At 45.7% G+C, this 24,579-nt stretch overlaps 1 protein-coding gene and 1 non-coding gene across 2 annotated transcripts; both read right to left on the bottom strand.

The window, feature by feature from the left end:
- On the bottom strand, positions 1-24,170 carry skd (mediator complex subunit skuld). The gene is given in 16 exon segments (XM_089260555.1): positions 1-1,866; positions 1,930-2,045; positions 2,117-2,231; positions 2,314-6,397; positions 6,399-6,480; positions 6,483-7,255; positions 7,317-8,011; positions 8,103-8,337; positions 9,528-9,959; positions 10,537-11,107; positions 11,178-11,632; positions 11,883-11,966; positions 12,032-12,125; positions 17,142-17,457; positions 20,475-20,738; positions 24,032-24,170. Coding segments are annotated over 15 exon segments (8,505 nt in total). The 5' UTR covers positions 20,544-20,738; positions 24,032-24,170; the 3' UTR covers positions 1-1,482.
- Positions 11,700-11,850, bottom strand: LOC115563145 (small Cajal body-specific RNA PsiU6-40). The gene has a single exon (XR_003980305.1).
- Positions 24,171-24,579: the final 409 nt, after the last annotated feature.

Genomic DNA, 24,579 nt, shown 5'->3' with positions numbered 1-24,579 from the left:
TTGTTTTCATTTAATGCAAACTTAAGCCTAGCGAAAATCTTTCAAGTTGTAAGTGCAAAATCAATTTGTTGTATTTGTATGTGAGAGTGTATGTGTGTGTGTGTTTGTTGTAGAAAGCTTTTTTGTTTATATAAACATATTTATGTTAATTTGTACACAATTTCTTTTTAAGTAATTCATTATTAAACAATTGGCTATGTGAGTGTATATTTGTTTGTGTGTGTTTTATGCGTGTTATGCTATGTGTGTGTGGGTGGGTGTGTGTGCAATGTATAAAAAACAAAATGTGTTTCCCTTTCTCTTTGTATAAAACAGTTCCTAACCTCAAAAAACTACTTATTGACTTAAGACCCTTACACCATATATCCCCCATTTCCCCACTTAAACCCCATTCATAAATCTCCCTTCCCTTCTTTCTGCTAACCAGCAACTGCGCTTTGCGTCCAAATATATGTATGTGTGAGTGTGAGTGTGTGCATGCACAGTATACGAAAGTGTGTCTGTGTGTATGCTTGCCTGCCTATGTCCGTGTGTGTATGTGTGTGTGTGTGTGTGGGAGTGTGATTTTTCGCTTTAACATTAAATTGTTTTTATTTCTTTATAATAATTTAAACTAATTTGCACAAAAAATTTACACAATTTATTAATTTAATTTAGTTTTAATTAGGTATTTTCTCATTTGTTGTAAGCTACTTTTTGTTGTATAATTATAATTTTTCGGTTTGTTTTTTTTTATAATTATTGTTGTTGTTCTTAGTGCTTACGGCGAATTGGTTGTAAATATGTACAAATTTCTTTTTAGCTTACTGACTAAATATTTTGTTTTTTTTTTGTTTTAAATCTTGCGTATTGTATATGATCTATGTATATAATATATATAAATATGCCCCTATGTGTGGTTTTTTGTTGTTTTGTTTTGCATCTTCTACTTCATCCTTTTTGTTGTTGTATATGTATAAATATTAAACACTAAAACGAACGCCAGCCTAATAAAAAACAATTCTTGCACTATACACAATTTTCAATTAATAAATAGTAATGCTGTTTTCGCTACTCTCCTCCATCTAACTTCATCTCCTCTCTCTCTGTCTTGCTCCTGCTCTCAAGACTTATCGCTTTCATTGCTCATCATCTCATCATCAATTAACTTTCTTGTCTTTGTTGCACATCCTTTGGGTAGGCTGTAAGGCTGCTGCGGCGGCTGCTTTAATTACAAGGCTCTGTGTTTAACGCTATCTGTGCGTTGCTGTTACAGTGTCTGTTAACGTTACTGTTACGTTTACATGCTGCTGTTACTGGTATATCATTATTCTCTTTTGGACTGTTAACTTGCTGGTTTTTGCACTGTTTTGTTTTCTTTTGTTACTGTTTTGGATAGTTCGCTATGTTAATGGAAGTACAGCAAACGGAAGCAATCGACTGTTACTGTTACTGTTACGGCTACTGCTAATGTTAATGGTCTGTTGTTTCAGATATTGTGCTCTATGCTATGGCCGCCGTTAGATAGTACAAATCCATCAACGTTTGCACATTGATGGGCAGACAGGACAGACGATCGTGCGTATTGGAATCGAGTGCCAGCCAGGACAACGCATTGTATCCCTCCAGCACAAAGCGTAGCACGTCGGCCGTTAGTGTCGAGTCCAACGGATGATCATTGGCCGATTGGTGAGCATTGGTCGAGTTGAGTATATCATCGGCTATCTGTATATTAGGCACATGCAAATGCAACGCGGTCTTTAGGAAGACGGGACACACATCCTCCAGGTGCGGACAGGCGGACCAGAACCAGGCGGGCATCCGACCCGTGGGCGCTGTCGACACCATGTAACCCACCGAAATGGGCTGCTGGTTGAGGGAGCCCACCTGAAAGACAAATCGAATGTTAATCAAGGATTCAATCAAGTAAATAAGCGCAGTCCACGCTACCTCCTCGACCTCCTGCGGTGGCGTGCATTTGAAATTGTTGCCTCCAGCGCTTTGCCAGCTGCGGTTGTCCTCCATGCGTCCTGGACTGCCGTGATTTGAGACGCGATCCATGTGAGCTGCTGTGCAAGAGGAACATGCGTGAGACAAGCTACAAAACAAGAATCTATCGATTCCAAGCAATACTCACAGTCCCAGAAGAGATCGCCAATGTCCGCATCGCTGAAGTCCTCGTTGCCCTCCTCCTCGCCAAAGATGAAGTCATCGTCCACCTGAGGCTCGTTCTGGAATTGGCGTGTGAAGGACTGCAAAGATAAAGAAAATCAGGTTAGTATTGTTTAATAGACAATCGATAATCGATAACCAATAATCGCCAACATTACTTACCGCACAGACCGCACTGGTGGGAAAGACCAGGATATGCGTACAGGTGACATCCTGCGGCGTCGACAACGGGTTCTGCATCGAGATCTGGGAGAAGCGCTCATCGGGCGTAAACTGATCGGGCATCACGCGAAGCTTGGCGTCTGGCTCTAGGGTGACCAGGCAAGCACTCAGAATGGTAGGCGGATACATCAGTGTACACTGCTTGCACATGTCCTTGAACTGCTTGGAGGCCTTCTGCAGCTGCTGCTTGCTGAGCAGATAGCTCCAGGACTTGAGCTCGCTATGACCAATCCGGCCGATCCTGCCGATCACCAGTCGCCACATTTGCGACGTCTGCGAGATGAGGCCCATGACGAAGTCCATGAGCTTACGCAGCGCCACATAGCGCGCGGGCGCCTTTCTTCTTCTGGCACGGTTCGGCACATCGATGTTGATGCACACCTTCTCCAGCAGCTCGCCTCGCTCATCCGTCGCGGTGGCCAGCAGCCAGGACTGATCCTCGCTCAGGCAGTAATTGCAATACATCACTGAGTAGCGCGTCTCATTCTGGCCATGCATGCTGCCCGCTGCGCGGGAGAAGTCCGTCTTGTCGTTACGCTCGTGCATGGGCGCCAGCACAAATGGAGCGGTGTACATCTTATAGGGGCGTCGATTCGGCTCATCTTTGGTCTTGAGAAACGCCTCCATGTTGGCCGCCGTGCCAAAGCCCGTCAGACTCTTCACGGGCTGCGCATGCACCAGATGCCTACGGCACTGCGAGAATATGTTCAGCGCCAAGCACTTGATCTCGTCCGAGAAGCGACGACGATTGCCGCAGGGTCCTAGCTCCATGATGGACTCCAGCGAGATGATCTGGATGTTCATCTGCGCACGGACCGAGTCTGGCACCACCTTCAAGAGCTCCGCATAGCAGCGGAGCAGCGCAATCAGTGCGAGTCGCTCCAACTCGAAGCTGTCGGAGGCAAAGGTGAACGGATTCACCACATACAGCACAATGGCTGAAGGATTAATGTCCTCCAAGGTTTCGCCCATGCCCAGTGGATCGCCCAGCACCAGAGCTGGCTTGGAATCGCCTCCAGCTGCGCCTCCCTTAACATCCGCCTTGCTGTCCTGCTCCTGATTGCTGCTCGCCTGGGTTGAGCCCGATTGTTGCTGCTGCTGCTGCTGCTGCTGTTGCTGCTCGGTGCCCGGCTCCTGCTTGATCACCGGCTGCTCCGGATGCTCTGCAGCTGTTGGCGGCTGAGTAACACCAGCTTTTGTGGAATGACTGCCAGCAGGATCTGGCGGATTGAGCAGTGTCTTATCACCAGGCACGCGACTCAGATAAGGCGCCAGCTGATGCATAAAGGCAATAGCGTAACGTCTAATCTGCTCCGCCAGCGGTGCATAGTCCAACGTACGTAGCCAATCGTCCAGCGGAGTCGTCACCTCTCTTTCGGATACGCCCACCTGGAGGATGCCGTCCCAGCCACGGATGGGCGTATGGCGACCCAGCTTGCACATCTCATACGTGCTGCTCAGTTCACGGAAATAGGTGCGAGTGCTCGCGACGACGTGATCATTGTCCGGACAAATGACGACGTAGACCACGTCCCGAGCATAGGAATAGGGCTCCAGCAGGAACTTATCCCAGTAGTGAATGGAATGTGGCGCCACAGATATCCAATCCTTTTCGTAGCCCACCACAACCGAAGGTATGGGTTGTGGTTCACACTGTCCAGAGGCTCGTCCGGCGAGCCGGTGAAATTGCCGCCAGGTCAAAGGACCGCTCACCGTATTGTAGGAGCTGGCGTCCTTGGAGCCCGCTGCACCGCCTCGCGACTTGCAGTGGAAGGCGCTCTGCAGCATGGGCTGGATGGCATTCATAGTCCGGACGATCTCCTTGTTGCTGCGGGTGAAGCCCACTGGCAGATAGGGCCACTTGTGCACCGTTAGACGACTGCTGCCCAGACTCAAGAGTTTCTGGCGAAGAGCGGGCGCCGCCTGGAAGGCCATGAGCTGTTGCTGCGACTGTGGTTGTTGCTGGTGCGGGTGATGGGGCTGGTTTGGATGCTGCGGATGATGCTGTTGACCGCCATGCTGGCCATGTCCATGTCCGAACTCGAGGAGATTCATGTCCAGGCGATGGTTCTCGAACGCCAGACGCGCCTGCTCCAGCGCCAAGCTGACCACATCGTGGGCATCCGTGAATTCCAGCACATTCGCAATGCTGGCCACCGAGGCGCCCAGCCGACGTTGTCTCGACATCCTCCGGCGGTGCGCCTGCAGAGCTCGATGCACCGAGCTGCTGGAGCTTTGTATGATGGAGCACTGATCTAGCAGCAGATCGAATATGGCATGCGCCAGCTGCTCCAGCTGCTGCTGCGCTGTGCCCGTCAGCTTTTCCAGCTCCTTGCCCGCGGAGGCATCCTTGCTGTTGTTATTGTTGTTATTATTATTGTTGTTGTTGTTGTTGGCGCCCTTGCGGCACAGCGACTGGATGAGCGCTAGCAGAGTGGGCTGCTTATTCCTCGCCGGGTCGTCCACAATGCCCGTAATCTCCAGCTCATCCTCGTAGAAGAGACCGGCCCGATGCGACAGTCGCCGATTGACCACAGCGCTGAAGCCGCACGTGCACTCCACGGGATCGTCGTCGACGTAGCCGGTTATGTGCGGATTACTGCTGGGCGGTGTACAGGATGAGGAGCCGCTGGAGCCACCATTGGGTCCATGGCCATGGCCATGCACGGAGCCAGCTCCGGACAAAGCAGCAGCCACTGGCGACGAGTCCAGCCCACCGCCAAAGGCACTCAACATGCGCAGACCACCAGCTCCAGCTCCAGCTCCTGCTCCTGCTCCTGCATACTGATTATAAGGCGTGACAGCACCAGCTCCACCTCCTCCGGCTCCACTCGAGCCTCCTCGTTGAGCTGGAAAGGGATTGAAGCTGCTGCCCGGCAGCGGCACATAAACTCCCGAATCCGCGCCACGTATATTCCCGATCTTCTGCGTGTCCGCATTACAGACGCAGACGCTGCTGCTGTCGAAATTGTGATCCCGGAAGACATTCAGTGCCGTGTCGTAGAGCAGGATGTTGACCAGCACAGAGTTCACTTCCGGCAGCTCCTGCAGCAGGCTCACAGCAGCAGCTGCTGCTGCACCCGTTCCCGATTCCGGTGCACTGCCCCCCGTATACTGCATCATGGCCAGCTTGGAATCGCCCGACATGAGAGCAGCTCCGCCTGCGGCTCCTCCGCTCATCGAGCCGTACACGTGGTGAGGCGTATGCGGATGTCCTGGCGGCTCCTGAGAGCCGTACGGCTTGTTGAGGTACGACGAGGATGTGGACGTGGCCGGACTAGCAGCAGCCAGCTCATACGGATACGGAGGAGGCGGATGCGTGGGCGTCTGTCGCATCGGATGATGCTGCTGCATGGGACTGCTGCGCGGAAATGGCACCACTCCTGGACCGCCAGGCGACGGAATGGGCGACATGCCCGCCCGCTGCATCAGCTGCTGCATCGAGCTGCCGGGCGGCGCCTGCGGGCAGTTGAGCTGATTCAGCAGCAATTGGCTGCCACCGCTGCTCAACGGCTGTGGAACTGTTGAGGGCGAGGGCATCGCTGTACTCATCGGAGTTCGAGGACCAGCCGAAAGCAGGTCGTGCAGCTGTTTGTGCTGCTGCTGCTGCTGTTGCTGCTGGTGTTGCTGTTGCTGTTGCTGCTGCTGTTGCTGCTGTTGCTGTTGGTGTTGCTGCTGCATTTGCTGATGCTGCTGGATGCGCTGCTGCAGCTGCTGATGCTTCTGGTGCTGCTGCTGTTGCTGCTGCGCGGCGGCCGCCTTTGCTAGCGTCGCGGCGCGCGACTTTTGGCTGTGGCTCCAGGTGGGATTGTAGAAGCAATTGGCGGGCAGCTGCAGAGGCGGCAGCGTCTGGCTGGGCAGATTGGTGAGCGGTGCATAGCGCGAGGAGCCAACGAACTTCTCCTGCTGTGGCGGCCTATAGACATAGCTCCAATCATCGATGGGCTCCTCGACGGGACTGCCCAGCTCCACGCTGTATTCCTGCTTGACCATCTTCAGCATGACTCCGAGGCCCACTGACGTAGCTGTTGCTGCAACTGTGGCTGCTGCCGTTGTGATTGTTGCTGAGGGCACCACCAGCACGCTGTTTGTTGTTGTTGTCGTCGTCGTATCCACACTCAGATCGGTCATGACAACGTCCGTTTGGCAGGGACTCAGGTTGAGATGCTGCTGCTCGTGCGAGGGCGGCGTGGGAAACATTTTGGTTAGGTCTTCGGCTTGAATGCTGCCCGCACCACTGCTGGCGACGACAGCGGCCACCACAGCGCTCGTCACGGCGGTGCTGCGCTTCAGCTCGTCGATGGTGTTGGTGACAGCGCTGCAGCCGCCATTCGAGGGATTGTTGGAGTCGGGCGGCGTGTGAATCTGCACGCTGCTGCACTCGTCATTCGAGCTCGTCTCGAACAGCTGCTCCAGGTCGTTGAGCGAGGGATTCAGGCCCTCCGCTGTGAACAGATTGCCACCGCCGCTGCCCGCAGTGCTGGTGGATTTGGTTTCCTTGCAGGGCGAGTGCAAGCCTGGCTCCGTCTTGATGTCCAGGCAGGGGAAGAAGCTGCTTCCGTCGCCCGCCGCCGATGGAGCTTCACTCTTGACGAGCGCATTGTCCGCCTCATCTGCGCCGGCTGCATTGCCGAAGCCTGCATTCGTGGCTATGCCCACCAGTCCACCGCCTGCGCCGCCCGCTCCCTTCCCACTCTCGCTCGCAGCTCCGAGTGATGCCACAGTGCCGCCTTCAATGGTCAGCAGCGAGCCGTAGACAGAGCCCGGCGAGGGCATCAGTGGCTTGAAGTGCGTGTGCCCCTCGTACAGATTCTTGGCGTAGCGCGGATGTCGCAGCTTGACCGATTCATTCAGCTTGGGTCGCTTGACGGGCAGATTGTCCCTGTTTAAGAAGTGGAGCACGGATTAGTAATAGCTAAAGTAAAGCGCGATATTGCACCTACCAGGACTCTTGATAGCTGAAATCGTAGACCTCTGTAAGCCATTCCTCGTCGTAGACGCTGTCGCCATCCTTAAGCGTCAGCTGTGGCGGTTTGTATAGATTGAAGAGATTGGTGACAGCTTCCATGGTGCTGGTTGCCATCGACTGCTGCTGTTGCTGCTGCTGTTGTTGTTGCTGCTGCTGCAGCTGTTGTTGTTGCTGTTGCGGCAGCTGTTGACTGCCGCGCCCTGTGCCCGGCTCCTGTTTAATCGTCGTCTGCTGCTGCTGCTGCATCTCCAGCTTCTTAACGCTAATCGTGCCACATTGCGCACCAGATCCAGGTGCTGCTGTTGCTGCTCCTGCTCCTGCTGCTGCTGCAGCTCCAGTGCCCGCTCCCGTTGCCGTTCCTGGTCCTGCTCCTGCCGCTGCTCCAGCTGCTGCTCCGCCTGCTGTTGGCGTCGCAGGCTGCTGCTGGGGTACACTGCCGGGCGCATTCAGAGTGGCAGGTGCACCACCCTGTGACCCGTGATCCGCGTAAGTGGGAGGCTCCACACTCGGTGTTTGATGTACATAAGGCGAGGCAGTTATGCTCTTACTATCGTGCTGATCCGTGGGCGTGGGCGCTGGCGTATTCTTGTCCAGCAGGTGATCGATGGGCGTAGGCGGTTGCTGAAGATTCGATACTGATGTGGGCGCATGTGGACTCATGTTGAGCAGCTGCAGCGGTGGAAAAAGAACGTGCATTAGTAAAGAATGAATTTAAAAAGTACACCATTTAAATTGTGAATCGTTCGTCACTTGGACTCACTTGCTCAGCGGCGGGCGGCACCGACGTGGGCTGCGAGTGCGCCGAATTGGAAAGCGGATGTGGTGATGGTGCTGGCGTGGCGGGTGAACCCACTGAGGAGGATGCAATCGGCGGCATCGACGATGAATCGCCCACGGAATTGCGTGAATAAGTTGAAGCGCTGCCCGCTCCGGTTCCTCCATGGCAGGGCGTGGCACTGCTGCCACCGCCGCCTCCTGAAGCGTTGCTGAGATGTCTAATTGTTAATAAAATAAAGAAAAAGGGGCAGACATACAAGAATTAGAATCAAATATTTGCATAATTATTATAATGTTTAATGTTAAGTTAATTTACTATATGTAATTAATTAAAACTTGTTGGCTCAGCCAGGCGCAACATGCTTGTTCCGTTATATACAATATATAAACTAGATAAATAAAAATAACTACGAATTAATAACTTCACACTAAATCTTAATTCGATATTAATCGATAACGAACTTTGATAATGGTAAGCAAACAAAATATAGGTAAACACCACATCCAAGAGAGAAAAAAAGGAGAGCAAGAGCGAGCGCATTTTCAACTAAAATAATAAATTGAATTAACAAAATAATAATATAAAAACATTGCAGCTGCTACTTATTTACATATATGTTATTTACAGCCATATATATGTATGTAGAGATGATAACGTGTCTGTTTGTATGTGTGCGTGTAACTGCAGCGGCTCTACAGGCAGCTGCAATCGATAGATCGCACATGCAACGGAAGGAGATGGCACCGATAACGATTGGCAGTGTGCGTTATTTTCAAATTATCGCCAACAGCGCGAATGCCAAATATGTAACTGTAACTTTGTTAACGGTGTGTATGCATGTATGTATGTATGTATGTGTGTGTGTGTGTGTGTGCCTTTATTTGTTTATTACTTTGCTGTTGTTGTTTTTCCTACCCCATTTACCACAAAGTTCAGCAAAAAAAAAAAGTCCAATTGTTATTTGTTAAATGGTGAATATGCCAACAAGGGTAAAAAGTGTACGAATTTATATGCTTGTGTTTGTGTGTGTGTGTATATATATATATATATGTATTCGAATTTTAAGTTGATTTAGCATTAAAGGAAAAAGTTAAGTAAATAATTGAAAAATAAAACCAAACAACCAACAAATTCATTTAAAAAATTTATGTTAAAAAGTTAACAGAGCGTGTTGCTGTTGTCTTGTTGATGATCAGATAGGAAGAGAACGAGAAAGAGAGCGCATGGAAGTTAACAGAATATAAACAACTTAAGAAAACGTCTGTGTGTGTGTTTGTGAGTATGTGAAATAAAATATATACAGAGCGTATTAACAGTTAATATCAACCAAGGAAAATAAAGAGATTTGGCAATAAACACATACACACACTCACGCACACACACACACGTCTGAACAGCGACACAAACCTTTGTTTTGGTATATTGGTGTCTGTTGTTGTTGTTGTAGAGGAAGTAGTGTTGTTGTAGTTAGGTTTAAGCGCTGTCTGAGTATTAAGTAGAGAACGCTGATGAAACGGCACAATTTGTCGCTTGAGGCCGACAGCAGCGTAGGAGGAGTAGTGGGTAGAGGAGTAAGAGGAACTGCAATTGCTGTTCAAGTAACCAACACTGGAACTGGAATGATGAGCCGCCCGTTGATGATGCTGATGTTGTTGTTGTTGTTGGAGTAGCTGATACGTTGACTTGCTGCTGCTGCTAGCGACACCGATCGCAGCTCGCAGCGCTGGCGAGCCAATGCTGCTGCTGCTGCTGCTGCCGCTGCTGCTGCTATGCTGGCGTTTGCCGCTGCCAACGCTGACAGTGCTGCTGCTGCCGTTGCCGCTGCTGCTGCATTGTGCGCTGAAATTTGGTGGGTTTTTGTGTTAAACTTTAAAATCAACTCTCGCGAGCTTTTACGTTTTTGTGGTGACTCTCTGTACGATTTTTGCACCTTTCTATTAGATTTCTCTCGTATATTTATATCTATATCGATTTTTAGCTGAAAGCGTATTAATATCGACAACACATGCAACGTTGATCGATAAACACACACACACACAAATAACTAGTTTAATATAACTATTATTATAATATATGTATATCAAAGAGGGGTTTCTGCGTTCTTCTAGACATGCTTTCAAAGCGTTTTATCTGCATTACATTTGTATGTTTATATTGATATTAATATATACTTATACGATTCTTAACAAATCTCTCTACTAACAATTTCGCACATACTCCGAAAACGAAAACGTAAACGAAAGAAGAAAAAAAAACAATGCAAAACACTCCGCGCAGTGTGCAGATGGAGAGAGCGCAAAAGAGCTTAAGTAGTACGAGTGGAACAGGAGTAATAGTAACAGTAACAGTTTAAGAGAGAGAAAGAGCGCGTAACAAGTGGTGAGTTAGTTTGAAAAAGAGAGCGAGACGAACTTACTTGGTACATATGCAGGGCGCCTTTTGCATGGGATCCACAAAGTTCCACAACTTTTGGCGTTGCTTCTGCTGCTGTTGTTGGATTTGCTGCTGAACCAGCTGCTTGGAATCCGTTTGCTTGCTCTCCTCCTCGTCGGCTGATGCGGCTGCTGCCGCCGCCGCTGCCGCTGCGTCCACATGCAGCGTATTCATTATGCAATCCTGCCAGGCACGCTCCGGCATTTCAATGGCCGCCGATGGGGGTATATGAGTATTATTTGTATTGAAGGTGAAGCCCGATGTGGGCCGCTGATCATAGTAGGGCTGAAACGTTAGGCGTTCCAGAGCGCTGACCGCTTGCGTTGCCGCCTTACGCGATTCCTTGGCGTCTGCTAACGCCGCTGCTGACGCCGCCATGGACAGCGCTTGTGCTGCCGCTGCCTGCGTCGCTCCCGTTCCCGTTGTTGCTGCTGTCTGTGGATCGCTGCTTGCACCGTTTGCTTTGCCGTGCAGCTCAGCGAATTCCATTTCTTCCATGTCATCCAGATCCGTGACTAGTACATAATTTGTGGGATGGTACATCTTATGTCCACCTGGCCAATGCATATCAAATTAATCATAAATTAATATATATTCATATACATGAGTGTATTTCGAACTCACCCGATACCACCTCCACGACGGGCGGCACATCCGTGTTGTCCTTATTGCACAGCGGAAAGAACGAGGCCCAGTCCTCGAGTATCTTTTCGGCCATTGGATCGCTCGCCTTGTAGCTATTCCCCGTGAGTATTGCCGCAATGCCAAAAGGCGCCAGCATTACCTTGCGCGCCTGCGTTGGCGTCGCTGTCGACGTCGCCGCCGACTTCTCGCCAGTTCCATTTCCAGTTGCCGCATCCAGCAGTGGTGAATTCGCCGGCAGTTGAGCTGTTCCGCTTGCATCCTGGCCACGTGCTCCCGCTGCTCCGCCCCCACTGGCAGCAGCAAAGGCAGCCGCTGCCTCGGCCAAGTGCTCCTTGGTCAAAGGACGCACCGCAGGATGCTCGCGCAAATCGATTGAAGCGCAGACCGTGTCACCATGCACGAAGAAGGTAAAGGAAAACGACAAATGCTGCGAGCTACAAGAGATAGAGAGGCATAGCATTAGTGAAATTCTCTCGAAATCCTCTCTTATAATCAAATCTGGAATGTGGCTGGAAGAACGATGCGACTGCATAAGCTTCAATGCAATCGCACAGAGTTCCAGTCTGGAAGTAGTTTACTCTGGGATGAATGCCTGCAGTTCCAATGGAATACACAGCAATTGAAACGGTTTTTGTAAAGCATTTCATCCCCTCTTTCTTTAAATATTATGTTTGGATCCCTCACCTGCGCCCAAAGAGACGATCGCTGGAAGTGCAGGGCTGCACGAACCATTTGCCGAAGCGCACAATGTCCTTGGTTAGCACGAATCTAAGAGTAGACAGGATAATTAGTTGTCAAATCTAGCAGAGTATTTCCAATATAGTTTTACTTACCTTTCCATGAGATTGTGCAGTGCCTTGAAGAGCAGCGACCGACACTCGTAGGTCAGCTCGCCCTTCCAGGTGCCATTCCAGAGCGATTGATTGGCTGGAAATGGAAAGAATACATAATAAAATTAAAATTAAGAGCAAAATTGTGTTTTATTTAATAAATATCTAGCTGTTTAAAGTAGTTTTCCACACTGGAAAGTCAATTCCATTCCTCCCAGCTTCCATTTCTCTAAAGCGAGCAAGTTCACTTACATATTGCGTTCCACTTTCTGATTTTAGTGTGTGGAACGCATTTGAAAGGCGGAAAATTACCGCGCGCGTAGCTTTGCTATTTACAAACAAATACTTCAGCATATAAGTGTGCTTGTATGTGTGCTTATGAAAATACAATAACGCAAAACAATTCCATCACCAAAAATTTAAGCATCGCGCGCTTTGAGCATTTGTTGTAAAAGCGATTCTTAATTTGTTATTGTTTTGCGACGCGCACGCAGCCCAACGACAAAAACAACTCTCGCTCTCTCTCTCTCTAAAGAGAGGCCGTGAGTGAGCGAGACAGAGCTAGTGGTATTCACAGCTAGTGCATAGCGACAAGAAACTACGAGAATTTTGTATGTAAATGCAGCAAAACGGGAAAGAAAACATGAAAACATGAAGAAGCAACAAAACGGTCCCCAGCAGGCCCAAAAGGCAACCAGCAGAGGGCAGTAGGCAGGCAGGCAGGCAAATCAAAAGCGGAAGCGCAAACAAAATGCCACTTAAAACAAAACACAAAAAAAAAAAAAAATGAAAATCAAAATCAAACGGTGCGGAGAGTCGAGTCGACAAGTCGGCTGTTTACAATGCGGCTACGAATGAGCGGGAGTGGGGGAATAGTCGAGATGTTGTTGTTTTTGGAAAATTCCAAGCATCTCAAATACACACACACATACGCACACACACTGCCATATTCGCGCTGACACCTACACACGCATCAGCAGCGGTGACTGTCGACTGCGGCGTCAACGTCATTTACAGAGCGCAGCATCAACGCCGGTCCACCCTCTGTACTAAACAATAATAAAAAATGAACTCCACGCACACACACACAGGATAGAACAAGATAAGAGAAAAGAAGAATAACCAAAAGAGGCCAGCCAGAGGCGCAGACAAGGCAGCACCAACAAATGTTGCAAAGATAATTACGTAAAGGTAAACAACATTATAAATAACAAAACACAACCTAAAGAAAAGAGCGAGCAGCGCGACCCGCTCACGCTACACTCACAATCACACTCACGCTCGCACTCAAAACTCAAAGAGTAGCAAGGCAGGGGGCCGGCGAGTGAGCTGAGCATGAGTGTGAGCGCGAGCGTGAGAGAGTGAGTAAAATGTGTACGAAAACCAGCGAGTACCGACGTCGCGTCGCGTCGACAGCAAAAACAATGCAGCGGACTGAGGCAGCGGCTTAGGCTGGGCTTTGGAAATTTATGCTGTTGGTAGTTTTTGTTGCCGCAGCTATTACAAGCCTGCTTGTGGATTTCATTGTTTGCATGTGTGGGTATGTGTGTACCTTCTTTCAATGAGATCAGCGTAAAATTTTTACCAGAGGGCAATGTACGATTATGTATGAGTATGTGTGTGGATCTGTATGTATTTACATGCTAGTGTGGCCCAGCCGGGGTCAAACCGAAAAACAGACAGCAATACTTAAAAGCTCAAACTTATATAGAGAGCCAGCTAGTAAATGACTGTAAGAGAGAGGGGGGCTAAGAAAAACTCAAAATGCTGCTTTTTTTGTCTCATCCAATTGAAGCATAACCGGACAGCAGCAAACAAACTGCAAAGCATACAACGAAATTCCCCAAAACCTACAAATCCACAATACCAAATTAAAATTGCCGACCCGCCGTTCGTGGGTCTTCGTCTGCAGGCAACCACGAAACTCATTCCCGGCCATAACAGGAATATGACGACGGCTGCTCAATGCAAATTCCAAATACACACACACATACAGAGGCAGAGGCAGAGGCAGACATACTATGTATCTGTGTATTTTTGTATTTTTTGTAGCACGTGTGGTTTGTGCACATGTTGCTGCCGACAGCGACTCACGCAGCGCGACAGAGATAGCTATGAAGAGCGCCAAGAGAGCGGGTGAGAGGAGTCCGAAACAGTAGTCTTATGTCTGTATCTGTGAACATGTACTAGTTATGCGCAAACATTCGCTGTTGCTGAGTGAGTGAGTGAGTGAAAGAGTGAGTGAGTAAGCGAACGAGTATGTGTTTGGGCAAAAGTGCCGCTAGTTTTTAAGGCATGCACTCGTTCACTCTCCCACACACACACACACACACACACACACACACACACACACACACACACACACACTCTCAAACACTTAACGAAGAAGAGAGCCTTTCGCACTGTTGTTGTTGTTGTTGTTTGTGCTTGAAACGCTATTTTAGGTTAAAAACTTGCTACCACAGCAAAAGCGAATGAAAATGACGTGCAAACGGGCCAACAATGACAAGCGTGCGAATCACCGTGTGCGTGTGTTTGTGTGTTTGCATTTGTGTGGATAATTACAGTGCCTTGATACAATTCTACAAGCGTACGCCAATTTCACAATAAATTTTATGAGAGCTTTGTTGGAAAGATTTGCGTGTGTGAAGCGTGCAACAAGCAGCAGGCGGGGCATCGCAAATATTTTTGATATGCAATTGTTGTTGTTTGTATAGTTGTATTATTAATCAAGGTCAATAATCTGCATATGTGAGTGAGCACACACATTGAAAATTGGTTAAGTACAAGAGAAACAACAACAACAACAGGCAGAAACAGCAAGTAAACGGAGAGAATGCAAAATTTTGCAGCAACAACAACAACAACAAAGCGCATTGTAATTAAGCTTAAAAACCAGTTTAAAAACGCGCACAAAAGAGAACCAACGACAAGAGCGCACAATCACTCACACACGTACACACGTATATATGCATAAGTGCTGTGAGCTCATAATTATTAGCCCCAATTGTAGAACGCGCTCACACGAATAACGCAAGCATAAGAGAGAAATAAACATACACACACGCACACACACACATAGAATGTCAAAACAGCAGCAGCAGCAGCAGCAAAGTGACAGCTGTTTAGGGTAAAATGAGCGACAACAAAAACAACAGCAGCAAATAGCAATGACAACAAGTAGCGACACGCTTATCGATATTATCAAATCATGTTTATCGAATTGCAGTCCAAAAGTCAAGGCACTTCCAACGTCGACATTTTTCTAGATAAAACCAATTTTTTTTATAGACAAATCTTCAAAGGCGAAAAGACGAAACTCTCTCAGCAAGTGATGAGCAGCGACGCACTCAATATAAAAGCGCTGACCATGTGTGTACAATATATAGTGACGTCCGTTTTATGCGGCCCGAAAACAACAAAAGCTTTGGTAAGTTGAACAACAACAACATCAACTACAACAATATCAGTAGCGCTGCGTTGCCACTTTTCACTGGGCAGCAGCAGGCACGAAGCGTCTCATTCTCGTCTCTCTTCATTCATGCCCACTCACTCACACTTGCACAGCCAAGTGCATTCACACTCGAATCTTTTTTGTTTGTTGTTTGCGGCAAAGTAAAAGGCTATAAAAAGAAAAGAGAATTCGCACACATACACACCCATACGTCGAGCCAATGTAATGTCAATGCAATTAGTCAATGTCCTTGTCATTTAAAACAAACAAACAAAAAGCAATATTAACAACAACAACTCTCAACTGAGCGTCGGGGTCAACAACAATTTCACAACACACACATTCATCTCGTACGCCGGCGTCGCTGCGGCAACTGTGGCAATTTCGAGATATCTACAACTAACTGTAAAAGTCAAGTGACCAGCAATATGACGTCGAGCAATCAAAAGTGGGGTACTCTGCTAACTGCGTTACGATTAAGTTTAACGTTTAACGTTGACGTATGTTTTGGGAATGGAATTTGCCACTAGAGCGAGACAGGCAACATTTGTTAAGAGATAGCTTGATAATTTGTGGTTCCAGATAGCGTTTCGGATGGCTGTGTGTAAGCATGAGGCAAAAATTAAATAAATATAGTAGCCGCACACCGCAAAAACTACTGATAAGAGGCGAAATAACGACAGCAAGAGAAGCAGCAACAGCAGCTCCTACAGCAAACCGAGGCCGTTATTGTTTTCGACTGCGAAGGAACCAACCCCCGAATCGTAGCTGCAGAACTGCCGAGGCGGCTGTAGCGAATACCAAGAGAGCGCAAGCGAGAGCGAAATAGAAGTAAAGAGCGGGAATATGTGAGAGCTTAATGGAGCGTCAGCAAGTGGGAGAGTGGGAGAGTGCGATTGTGAGCGTGTGAGTGTGTGAGCGCGCCCACCACACCAGAGAGCGAATTCAACGAAACAAAAACATTGCAAATGACACAGGTGACGTTCAACGCGTGGGCTGACCGCACGGCGCTGTGGGCGAACAACGGGAGGGGGAGAGAGACAGAGGAAGGAGAAGACGACGTTGTTCTGCTGGCGCTGCTGCTACTTCTGCCGATGACAGACGAACAACGCGCCATGTGAATAATGTTGGAGAAATACATATACAACGCACAAACACATTCGCAATATGATTTGATATACGCGAGTGCGCGCATGCATGGCTCTGTGTCTGTGTGTGTGTGTATATATAAATGTGTGTGTATTGTTTTGGTTTTCTCATGGGTACAACAAATTTTTAGCTTGCTGCACACGCTGTGGCCTTGAGGTTTTATTAAATTTCATAAAAAGCTCATAATGTAACGAAGCGCTTCTCAACGTATTGTTTTGCATTATTTATGTGTGTTACCATAAACACCCTCATCTATATATGTACACACATACATTCTTACAGACATCTGTAAATATTCATGTAACTGTTCTGCCTGACTGATTAATGATCAAAGCAAAGCAAAAGCCGTTAGAGAATACGATGGTGAGTTTTGTTTATGTAATTCACCACAGAAAATGAGAGTTGGAAGTTGCGAAATTTCATTAACTGGAAGTGGAATATAAAGAGCTCATTGGAGTACTTCCTCTCACATATTTCTATAAGTTTCATTTCCCTTTGATTTGGACTTACCCGCTATTTTAAGTAGATCCGCATCGACCAGCTCCGATAGATCCGGCTCCTCGCCATACCAGAAGATCCACAACTCCTTGGCAGCTGCAAGCGATAGGGGCGGGTGTACAGTGGTCGATGTGGTAATCTCAAAGTTTAAGGCATTCGGATCGGAGTTGTCCTGCTTGGTGGATTGCACGCGCCGCCACACGCACAACATATCCGCCTGCATGCATCGTGAATAGGAGCGGAGAATTGGATCGTCCAAAGGATCACTCGATGCATTTGGACGTTCGCCATTAACGAACTTGCGCCATTTAATTCCACACAAATCAGTCTGTAAAGAGAGAGAGAGAGAGAGAGACGATGAGTGTTGGTAAGTTTTATTATTATCATCGATTGCTTCATTAGAATAAATAATATGTATCGAGAGAGATAAGCGTCATGTAGATAGAGATAAAGATACAACTATGTATATTTAAATATAATCAACAACACCAACACAACCACGCATACACATGTACATTATGTGACACAATCGATGGGTTGGTCAAGTGTTTGCATTGCTCAAGTAGCTGCCTCTATCTCTGCAACTGCTACAGGAGCTCTTCGATAAGCTGAACTCATTCTGATTTCGGCCAGAACAGAACAGAACAGCTGTTTAGACCTTTGTTCGCAATGCGACAGCTGCTTTTGATTAGTTGCTTAGAAACGTCAGTTCTATTTAAAAGCTTATCTCTAAGAAGTTATCTCAAAAATCTACGAACATTTCTTATGTTATGGAAAAGAGAAAAAACAGCTGATTTATATTGAAAGAAACTTCTTAAAATTTAATAAATTATAGTTTTATATTTTATTATAGTTTTTCAAAATTAAAATAAAAAGCAAAGTACAAATATATAAAGTGAAGATTTTAACCAATTAGATCTTTGTTTTTTTTTTTTTTCACTGCTGCTCAACGTTAGAGTTCACTATATCGCATTCTTACTGTATTTAAACGTATGCATTTCAACTAACCCAACTCCCACGTTTTGTTTACAATCCCCACACACACACAAAATAATTTCGATTAGTCGCACCACAGCAAAAAAGCTGTGAAAACAACTGTAAATGTATGCGGTGGCAGTGTTGCAAAATGCCGCACATACACACGCTCACAACATTCCATTGCGGCTGCACTTGTAACAGAAAAGAAGAAGAGAAAACGAAAGGCTTAAAGCAAAACGCAACAAAACAAGAGAGAAGAGCTCAAAGCAGAAGACGCTGAATAAAAGAAAACCTAAGCGATAAAAAAAAAACCACAAAAATGGTAGAGAAAAGACTACGAATGAAAGAAAGAAAAAAAAAACTGGCTAGGGTCGTGTCTTTGGCTCGTCATTGGCGGCTTCCGTTGCGAGTTTTGTAGCTTTGGAACAAGTTGTCGTAGTTGCTGTTACTGCTGCTGCTGCTGCTGTAGCAAGCACAAATCAATGGCCAAAGGCAGTACCAGCAGCAGCAGTAACAGCAGCGACAGAGGCAGAGGCAGAAGAGAGCGTCAAAAGCACAAAAACCGAATTCGAAAGACTGCGCGCATACACAAATACACATAAAAGAAAACACGCAAAACATGGCCAAATAACTGCACCTCACATACACACACGCACGCACGCAGACAGAGCAGAGCAGCCGCAACAATAACAACGCAAGCAAAAGGTATTCCCCAAACCACGAATGGCTGCCGAGCGCCGACAACGCCGACGAGCGTCGCCCCCAACATTAAACAAAAACAACAAAAACGACTATAGCAACAGCAACAACAGTTCGTTGCGTTCCACATTCTTCCCTTTTGATTTTCGTATTTTATATTTCGTTTTAAGCATCGCAATTTGTGTTTTCATTTTTCGCTCTCGTTTTTACGCCGCTCGCTACAAATATCTTGTTTTTCTTTTTAGTCTTGATTGAGGCATTTTGTTTCTTTAGTATCCTAAGCCCAGAAGAGTCTGTCTTCGGCTGTTTTCAACATTGTCATTAGCAGAAGCAAACAGCAGCAAAAACAACTATTTACGTTCAGGTCGCTGTCTTTTATCTGCCGACGTCAGCGGCGTCTCGGTGCACACACACACGCAACACATGCACACGAGTATCTTTGCAATTTTCATGCTCAATCGGCAATACAAGCAAACATTTATTCAGTATGCTCTCTGCATGCGCTGGCGGCTACGCTGCTTGCGCTCGTTTTTCGACGCCTGTGGGCCATATATTATAGCGGACTTCTCTCTCTCTCTCTCTCTTTCTCACACACACACACACTAGAATATGCACGCACGCACGCTTCTTACTGTATGCGTTTGTGTGTGTGTGTGTTATCATTCTGACACGCTTTGCTAGTGTTTGTTCACGCGCGCGTGCCTCCCAAGTTCAAGCTGACTTGTTCACTTTTTTCTTAATGCTTTTTTTTGGCTTTCTGGTCTCTCTCTTTAAATGGGTCTGTTGCCTAGCAGACTCACACTCTCGCTAACTCGCACGCTCTCGTTGGACGTTTTTACTCGCTCAGAGAAAGTTTTGCGCGTTTGTTATTGTTTCGTTAATTCGTACAGCGTTCGTTGGCGCGTCAGCCTCTCTGTCGCGCTTGTTGTCTGCTGCTGCTTCTTAAGGCGCCGTAGGTTGACGGCAGGCGTATGCAGCACGTTGACTTGTCTACGTCGACGTCGCCGTCGCCGTCGCCGTCGACTTTGCCGTTAACATCGCGCTCAGGCGTCCATTTGAGCTTTTCCTTAGCATTTATTTTATACATTTTACTGTTTCTGTTTCTTTGCTTGTTGTTGTTGTCTTGTCTTTGAGCAAGATTCATTAAAGAAATATGCCACTGGCTGCGCGCAGCTTGAGTGTGTGAAAAAGAAACGGCGCGACCCGGCGGCCAACTAGACGTCGAAGAAGAACCTGTTATGACCGGACAATGTTGTCGCATGTAGTACGCACACACACATACACACACAGATACATTGTGATTGTTGCTGCCTTTTCATTTCTTTTCTTTGACTTGTCTTGTATCTATGCATAGTTCCGCTTTTGTGTGATTTTTTAGGTGAAAGAAAATAACGTTATAGAGTCGGAGCGAAGAGAGGAGAGCGAGAGCGAAAACGGTAAAACACGCAACCATACTTAATCAATGGCCATTGGCAATGATTATCGATAAACAGCTGGCGATCAGCGTGCGCGTGGGCGCCCAACACTCGACTAACCTGAAACGCCCTGTGCTGCATTTGTCACTGACCTAGATCTAACGGAAATGGCAAAATGGAACTAGATTGTGCGACAAAGACGGGACACCTTAATTGTTGTTCTCTTTTGTTTTTGTTTTTTCTTTACACTTACCAAGGCATAAAAGTTTGTATGGCAATCCTCCAAACTTGCGCCGTTTGTCTGATGATTTTGATGCGTCATAGTTCTTGGCTTATATTTGCACAACAGCAGCACCTCATTTTCTCAAGATGTAGATTTATTATGTACACACACATATATAGTAATTAATATATGTTTAGTATTTTGTAGCTGCAGTTGTTGTTGTTGTTACACATTTGTTTTGATTGGATATTTGTTGCTTTGAATTTTTTACTTATTGCTGTTGTATTGATTCTTCTTATATGACAATAGATACAGTGAGAGAGCAAGAGAGACATACACACACACAGGCACAGACACAGACACGTACACAGAGACACAAATTGCGTTGCTTTTTGAGTGAATTTTTTTTCATTTATTCTTCTTGTATTTGTATTTTATTTTTGCTGTTGATTTGCAGCTGTTGCAGTTTGCAGCTACTTTGAATTTTTGGTGTTTAATAGCAGAACGAAAATTGATTATGCACGTATTTTGATTATTTTCATAATTAAGAATTCTTTTTATGTATTTTCTATCTATTTTTAATGCACTTGGCACACACACACATATTGCGGCACATTTTCATTTCGTTGTTTTGTTTGTGTGCGTGTGTATTATTATTATTTACGTCGCTGCACTGTAAGAAAGAAGTGAAGATTATTGTCATTTCTATTATTATTATTGTTGTTGTTGCTGTTGTTTTTGAATATTTCGTTTTCGTTTATGCGCGCGCTTCCGAAGCCGAAACACGTTCAGTTAAATCAATTTTGAAATCAGCAACAACATCGCAGTCAAGTTTGCTGTAAAGCGAGAGAGAGACTTGGCTTTCGGCGAATTGCACTCACAAAACACACACATCCACACTCATGTTCACTCATACTTACACATTCGCATTTACGCTGGCACACGACAATAAAAAAACAATTTTGTATTTTTAACGTTTAGTCTTATTGTTTTTTTATTGAGACTACTGCTACTACTTCTGCTTCTACTTATTTGTTGCTCTCTCACAAATACACGCGCACATTTGCGGCAATTACAAGGGTGGACGGCCGCAGCAGCACACGTCCATCTACTGCTCCAACTCTGTCGCTCTCTCACTTCATGGAGCTGAACCACTGTCCATTCATTCGACATTGAGCGCAAGACGAAAGCGAGCGAGAGACTCGACGCACACACTCACGCACACTTCCACACAAACCAAATTGACTTTTTCAAGGCGCGCAGTCGACGTGACGAGCGAGAACGACGACTGGGGTGCTTCTTAGTGTGTGTATGTCTGTGGTTGTATCAGCGAGAGAGCAAACGAGTCACACTTATGCATGCATACATATAAACACCGACGCACGACGATGAAAGTCGTTGAGTTTTCGTTAATCGTTGATGTAGACAAAAAAAAAGGAAAGAAAACGAAAAAACTAAAATAGGTAGTTTTTTAGCTACAGTTTATACAAATTGAGTAAATATGTAAGATATAAACTTTTGTATATATATTCTAAATGCGTCGTTTTAATTGTCTGCACATAACGGTGTGTGAACACTGTTGTTAAGCTTGCAAATTGTGCATTTTGAAATACCTTTTTCTGTATACATTTTTTCGTATTTCGATTTTTCACAATATAAAGTTGTAAGTTATTTGCGGTTTGCGTGCTGCGACTCGCTCTCTGTCTCTTTCTCTCACTCACTCACAGTCTTTGTGTGTGGAACAGAGGCAAGAAGCAGCAGAAGATGAGTAATAGTAAATTGTAATGAGTTTGTGCCTAAAAAGAAACACACACACACAACATCACATGCACGCACACACACACATGCACACGTACACAGAGCATTGACAACGATGGGAGACTTGATTGAATTTATTGCTAATCTTTTTTATATCGAACTTGCACCTTGCACTGCCTTCTGCGCCGCATTAAATACATATTATTTTTAATTTATTACTCAATATACACATATGTAGCCGAACGTATATATTTATAAATATATGTATATAAGTGCGTTTTTCTCGCTTTTCGCACAACACCAAATGACGAGTCAGAAAATTTAAAACCGACTGCGAGACCGTTTCTGCTTCTGCTGCTGGTAGCTGGCAACGACAACGACGACGCGACATCGCCACACACAATGGAAATTTTGCTCGTCTAGCTTTGCTTTTGGTTTTGAGTAGTTGCTAAAACAGAGAGAGAGCAACAGCTACGGGCCAAAGCAGCGAGTAGCGAGAATCCAAACGAGCAACAGCAGTAATAGCAGCAGCCCACTCAAAAGCAGATTTGTGAGTCCTCTCTTTTAACGAATAGCGGCGTTTTGCTCATTTTGCAAGTGAGCGGGATCGAGTGCCAGAGCGAGAGAGCACACACCGCACGGCCAAACAAGTTTGTTTTCTTACATATATATATATATCTGTGTGTGTGTATGTTTATTATACGGACGCTCATTCTCTCTCGCTACGTCTCACTGTCTCTTTTGTGCATCGCCCTCTTCTTGTGAATGCTGCCTGGTTAGGGATGCAACTTTTTTTTGTTTGAAAACCGGAGAATAAACCAGATCGATTTGCTCAACTATGGCGCAGACAAAATGGCCAGTCGAACATTTTGGCAAACGGCAACCATGCTTACAATGATTCCGTTGTGGGAGAGAGTGTCAACGATCTAATGCACTGGCTTCAAAACATAAGCCAAATATGTAGATATTTCAAAGAATCAGAATTCAAATCTGTAGACTTCATGTTTTGTGCACTACACAACACTAATCACACAACACACACACACACACATACTTCGACTTATATACATATATGCATACAGAGTGCGAAACGTGATACATAGACAGCATTCCTCTCGCATTCACACGCACACACACAACACTACCCGTGGTGAACGCACCTATGTGTGTATGTCATATATACACAAACGTAGCAGTGACGCGAGCAACCACTTTCGTAGGTTTTCTTTCGAATGTGTGGTACACATCTTTTTTACATATTATTTGTTTAAATTTACCAAGTAGCCGTTTTATGATCTTGACTTTTACATTTTCTCAGTAATAATTATATTTTTTCACACCGCGACCGCTTTTATGTTCCTTTCGTTTGCATACATATATATATAAGTCTTCACACACACACGCATGAAATATACACTCAACGACAAGCTCACTCACATACAAACTCACAAAATGATCCCCTTTCCAGCGGCAAGCATTCCAATTATTAATGCCATTGCGGAAATATTTAAATGCAGTTACATATGAATGTACATAACGTACATTGAATGTAATTATGCTAAATTGTTAAATGGCTGCACTGTTATTTATATGTATTATTTTAATATGCTTCACTCTCATGGCTTTGTCTCTTTCTCGCACGACACATATACGTGCATATGTATGCGGATGTACATATATTTTCGCATTTCTTTGGCTTTGACTCTTTTTATCATTTACATTTCTTATACGCTGTTCCACTTTCTATTCCCATTTTGTTTTATGAAACATGCACTTCTTAAATTTAACCGGCACTATACACTCCGCTTGCATGTCTTGCACGTACATACTTGGCGGTTTTTGCAGTAATTTTAAATTTAATTAAAATCCACGGAGCAAAAAATTTTCCAGCAAACTACCGTTTTCTTTGCGTTTCTACGTCCGAACGTCGCGACGGAGTGTTGGCAAGCGACTTGAAATAAGCGTTGCATTTGGTTGAGCAATTCAGCTGTTCGCAAGAGCCAAGTACGCAGCTCACACAAGCTGTTCGGATGAGATGCTGTAAATTTAATTTGTTAATTATAAATTCCATTAAAAATATGAATATATAAAATTTTTGATGAAAGGAACATATAACTAAGTAAATCATCAAATCATCAGTCGATGCAGTTAATGCTTAATGGCACTTGATTGACAACAAGCTGTCATAACATAACTATCGATATTAGTTGTTGCAAAACAACAATTTATTAAATCTATAAATGTGATATTTGAAGCTTAAAATTATAAATTGTAATACTTGAAGCTAATATACATATATTAAAAACTATTTAATTTCAAGTCATAAAAATTTCGCGCTGAACAACTATCGATATTGGCTCTTGTAAAAAATACCAAG

Source organism: Drosophila navojoa, chromosome 4 (assembly GCF_054131105.1).
Source record: "Drosophila navojoa isolate 15081-1374.11 chromosome 4, UAZ_NAV_1.0, whole genome shotgun sequence".
NCBI classification, from domain to species: domain Eukaryota; kingdom Metazoa; phylum Arthropoda; class Insecta; order Diptera; family Drosophilidae; genus Drosophila; species Drosophila navojoa.
Note: the sequence above shows the minus strand (reverse complement) of the source record. Positions and strands in the feature narration are given on the sequence as shown.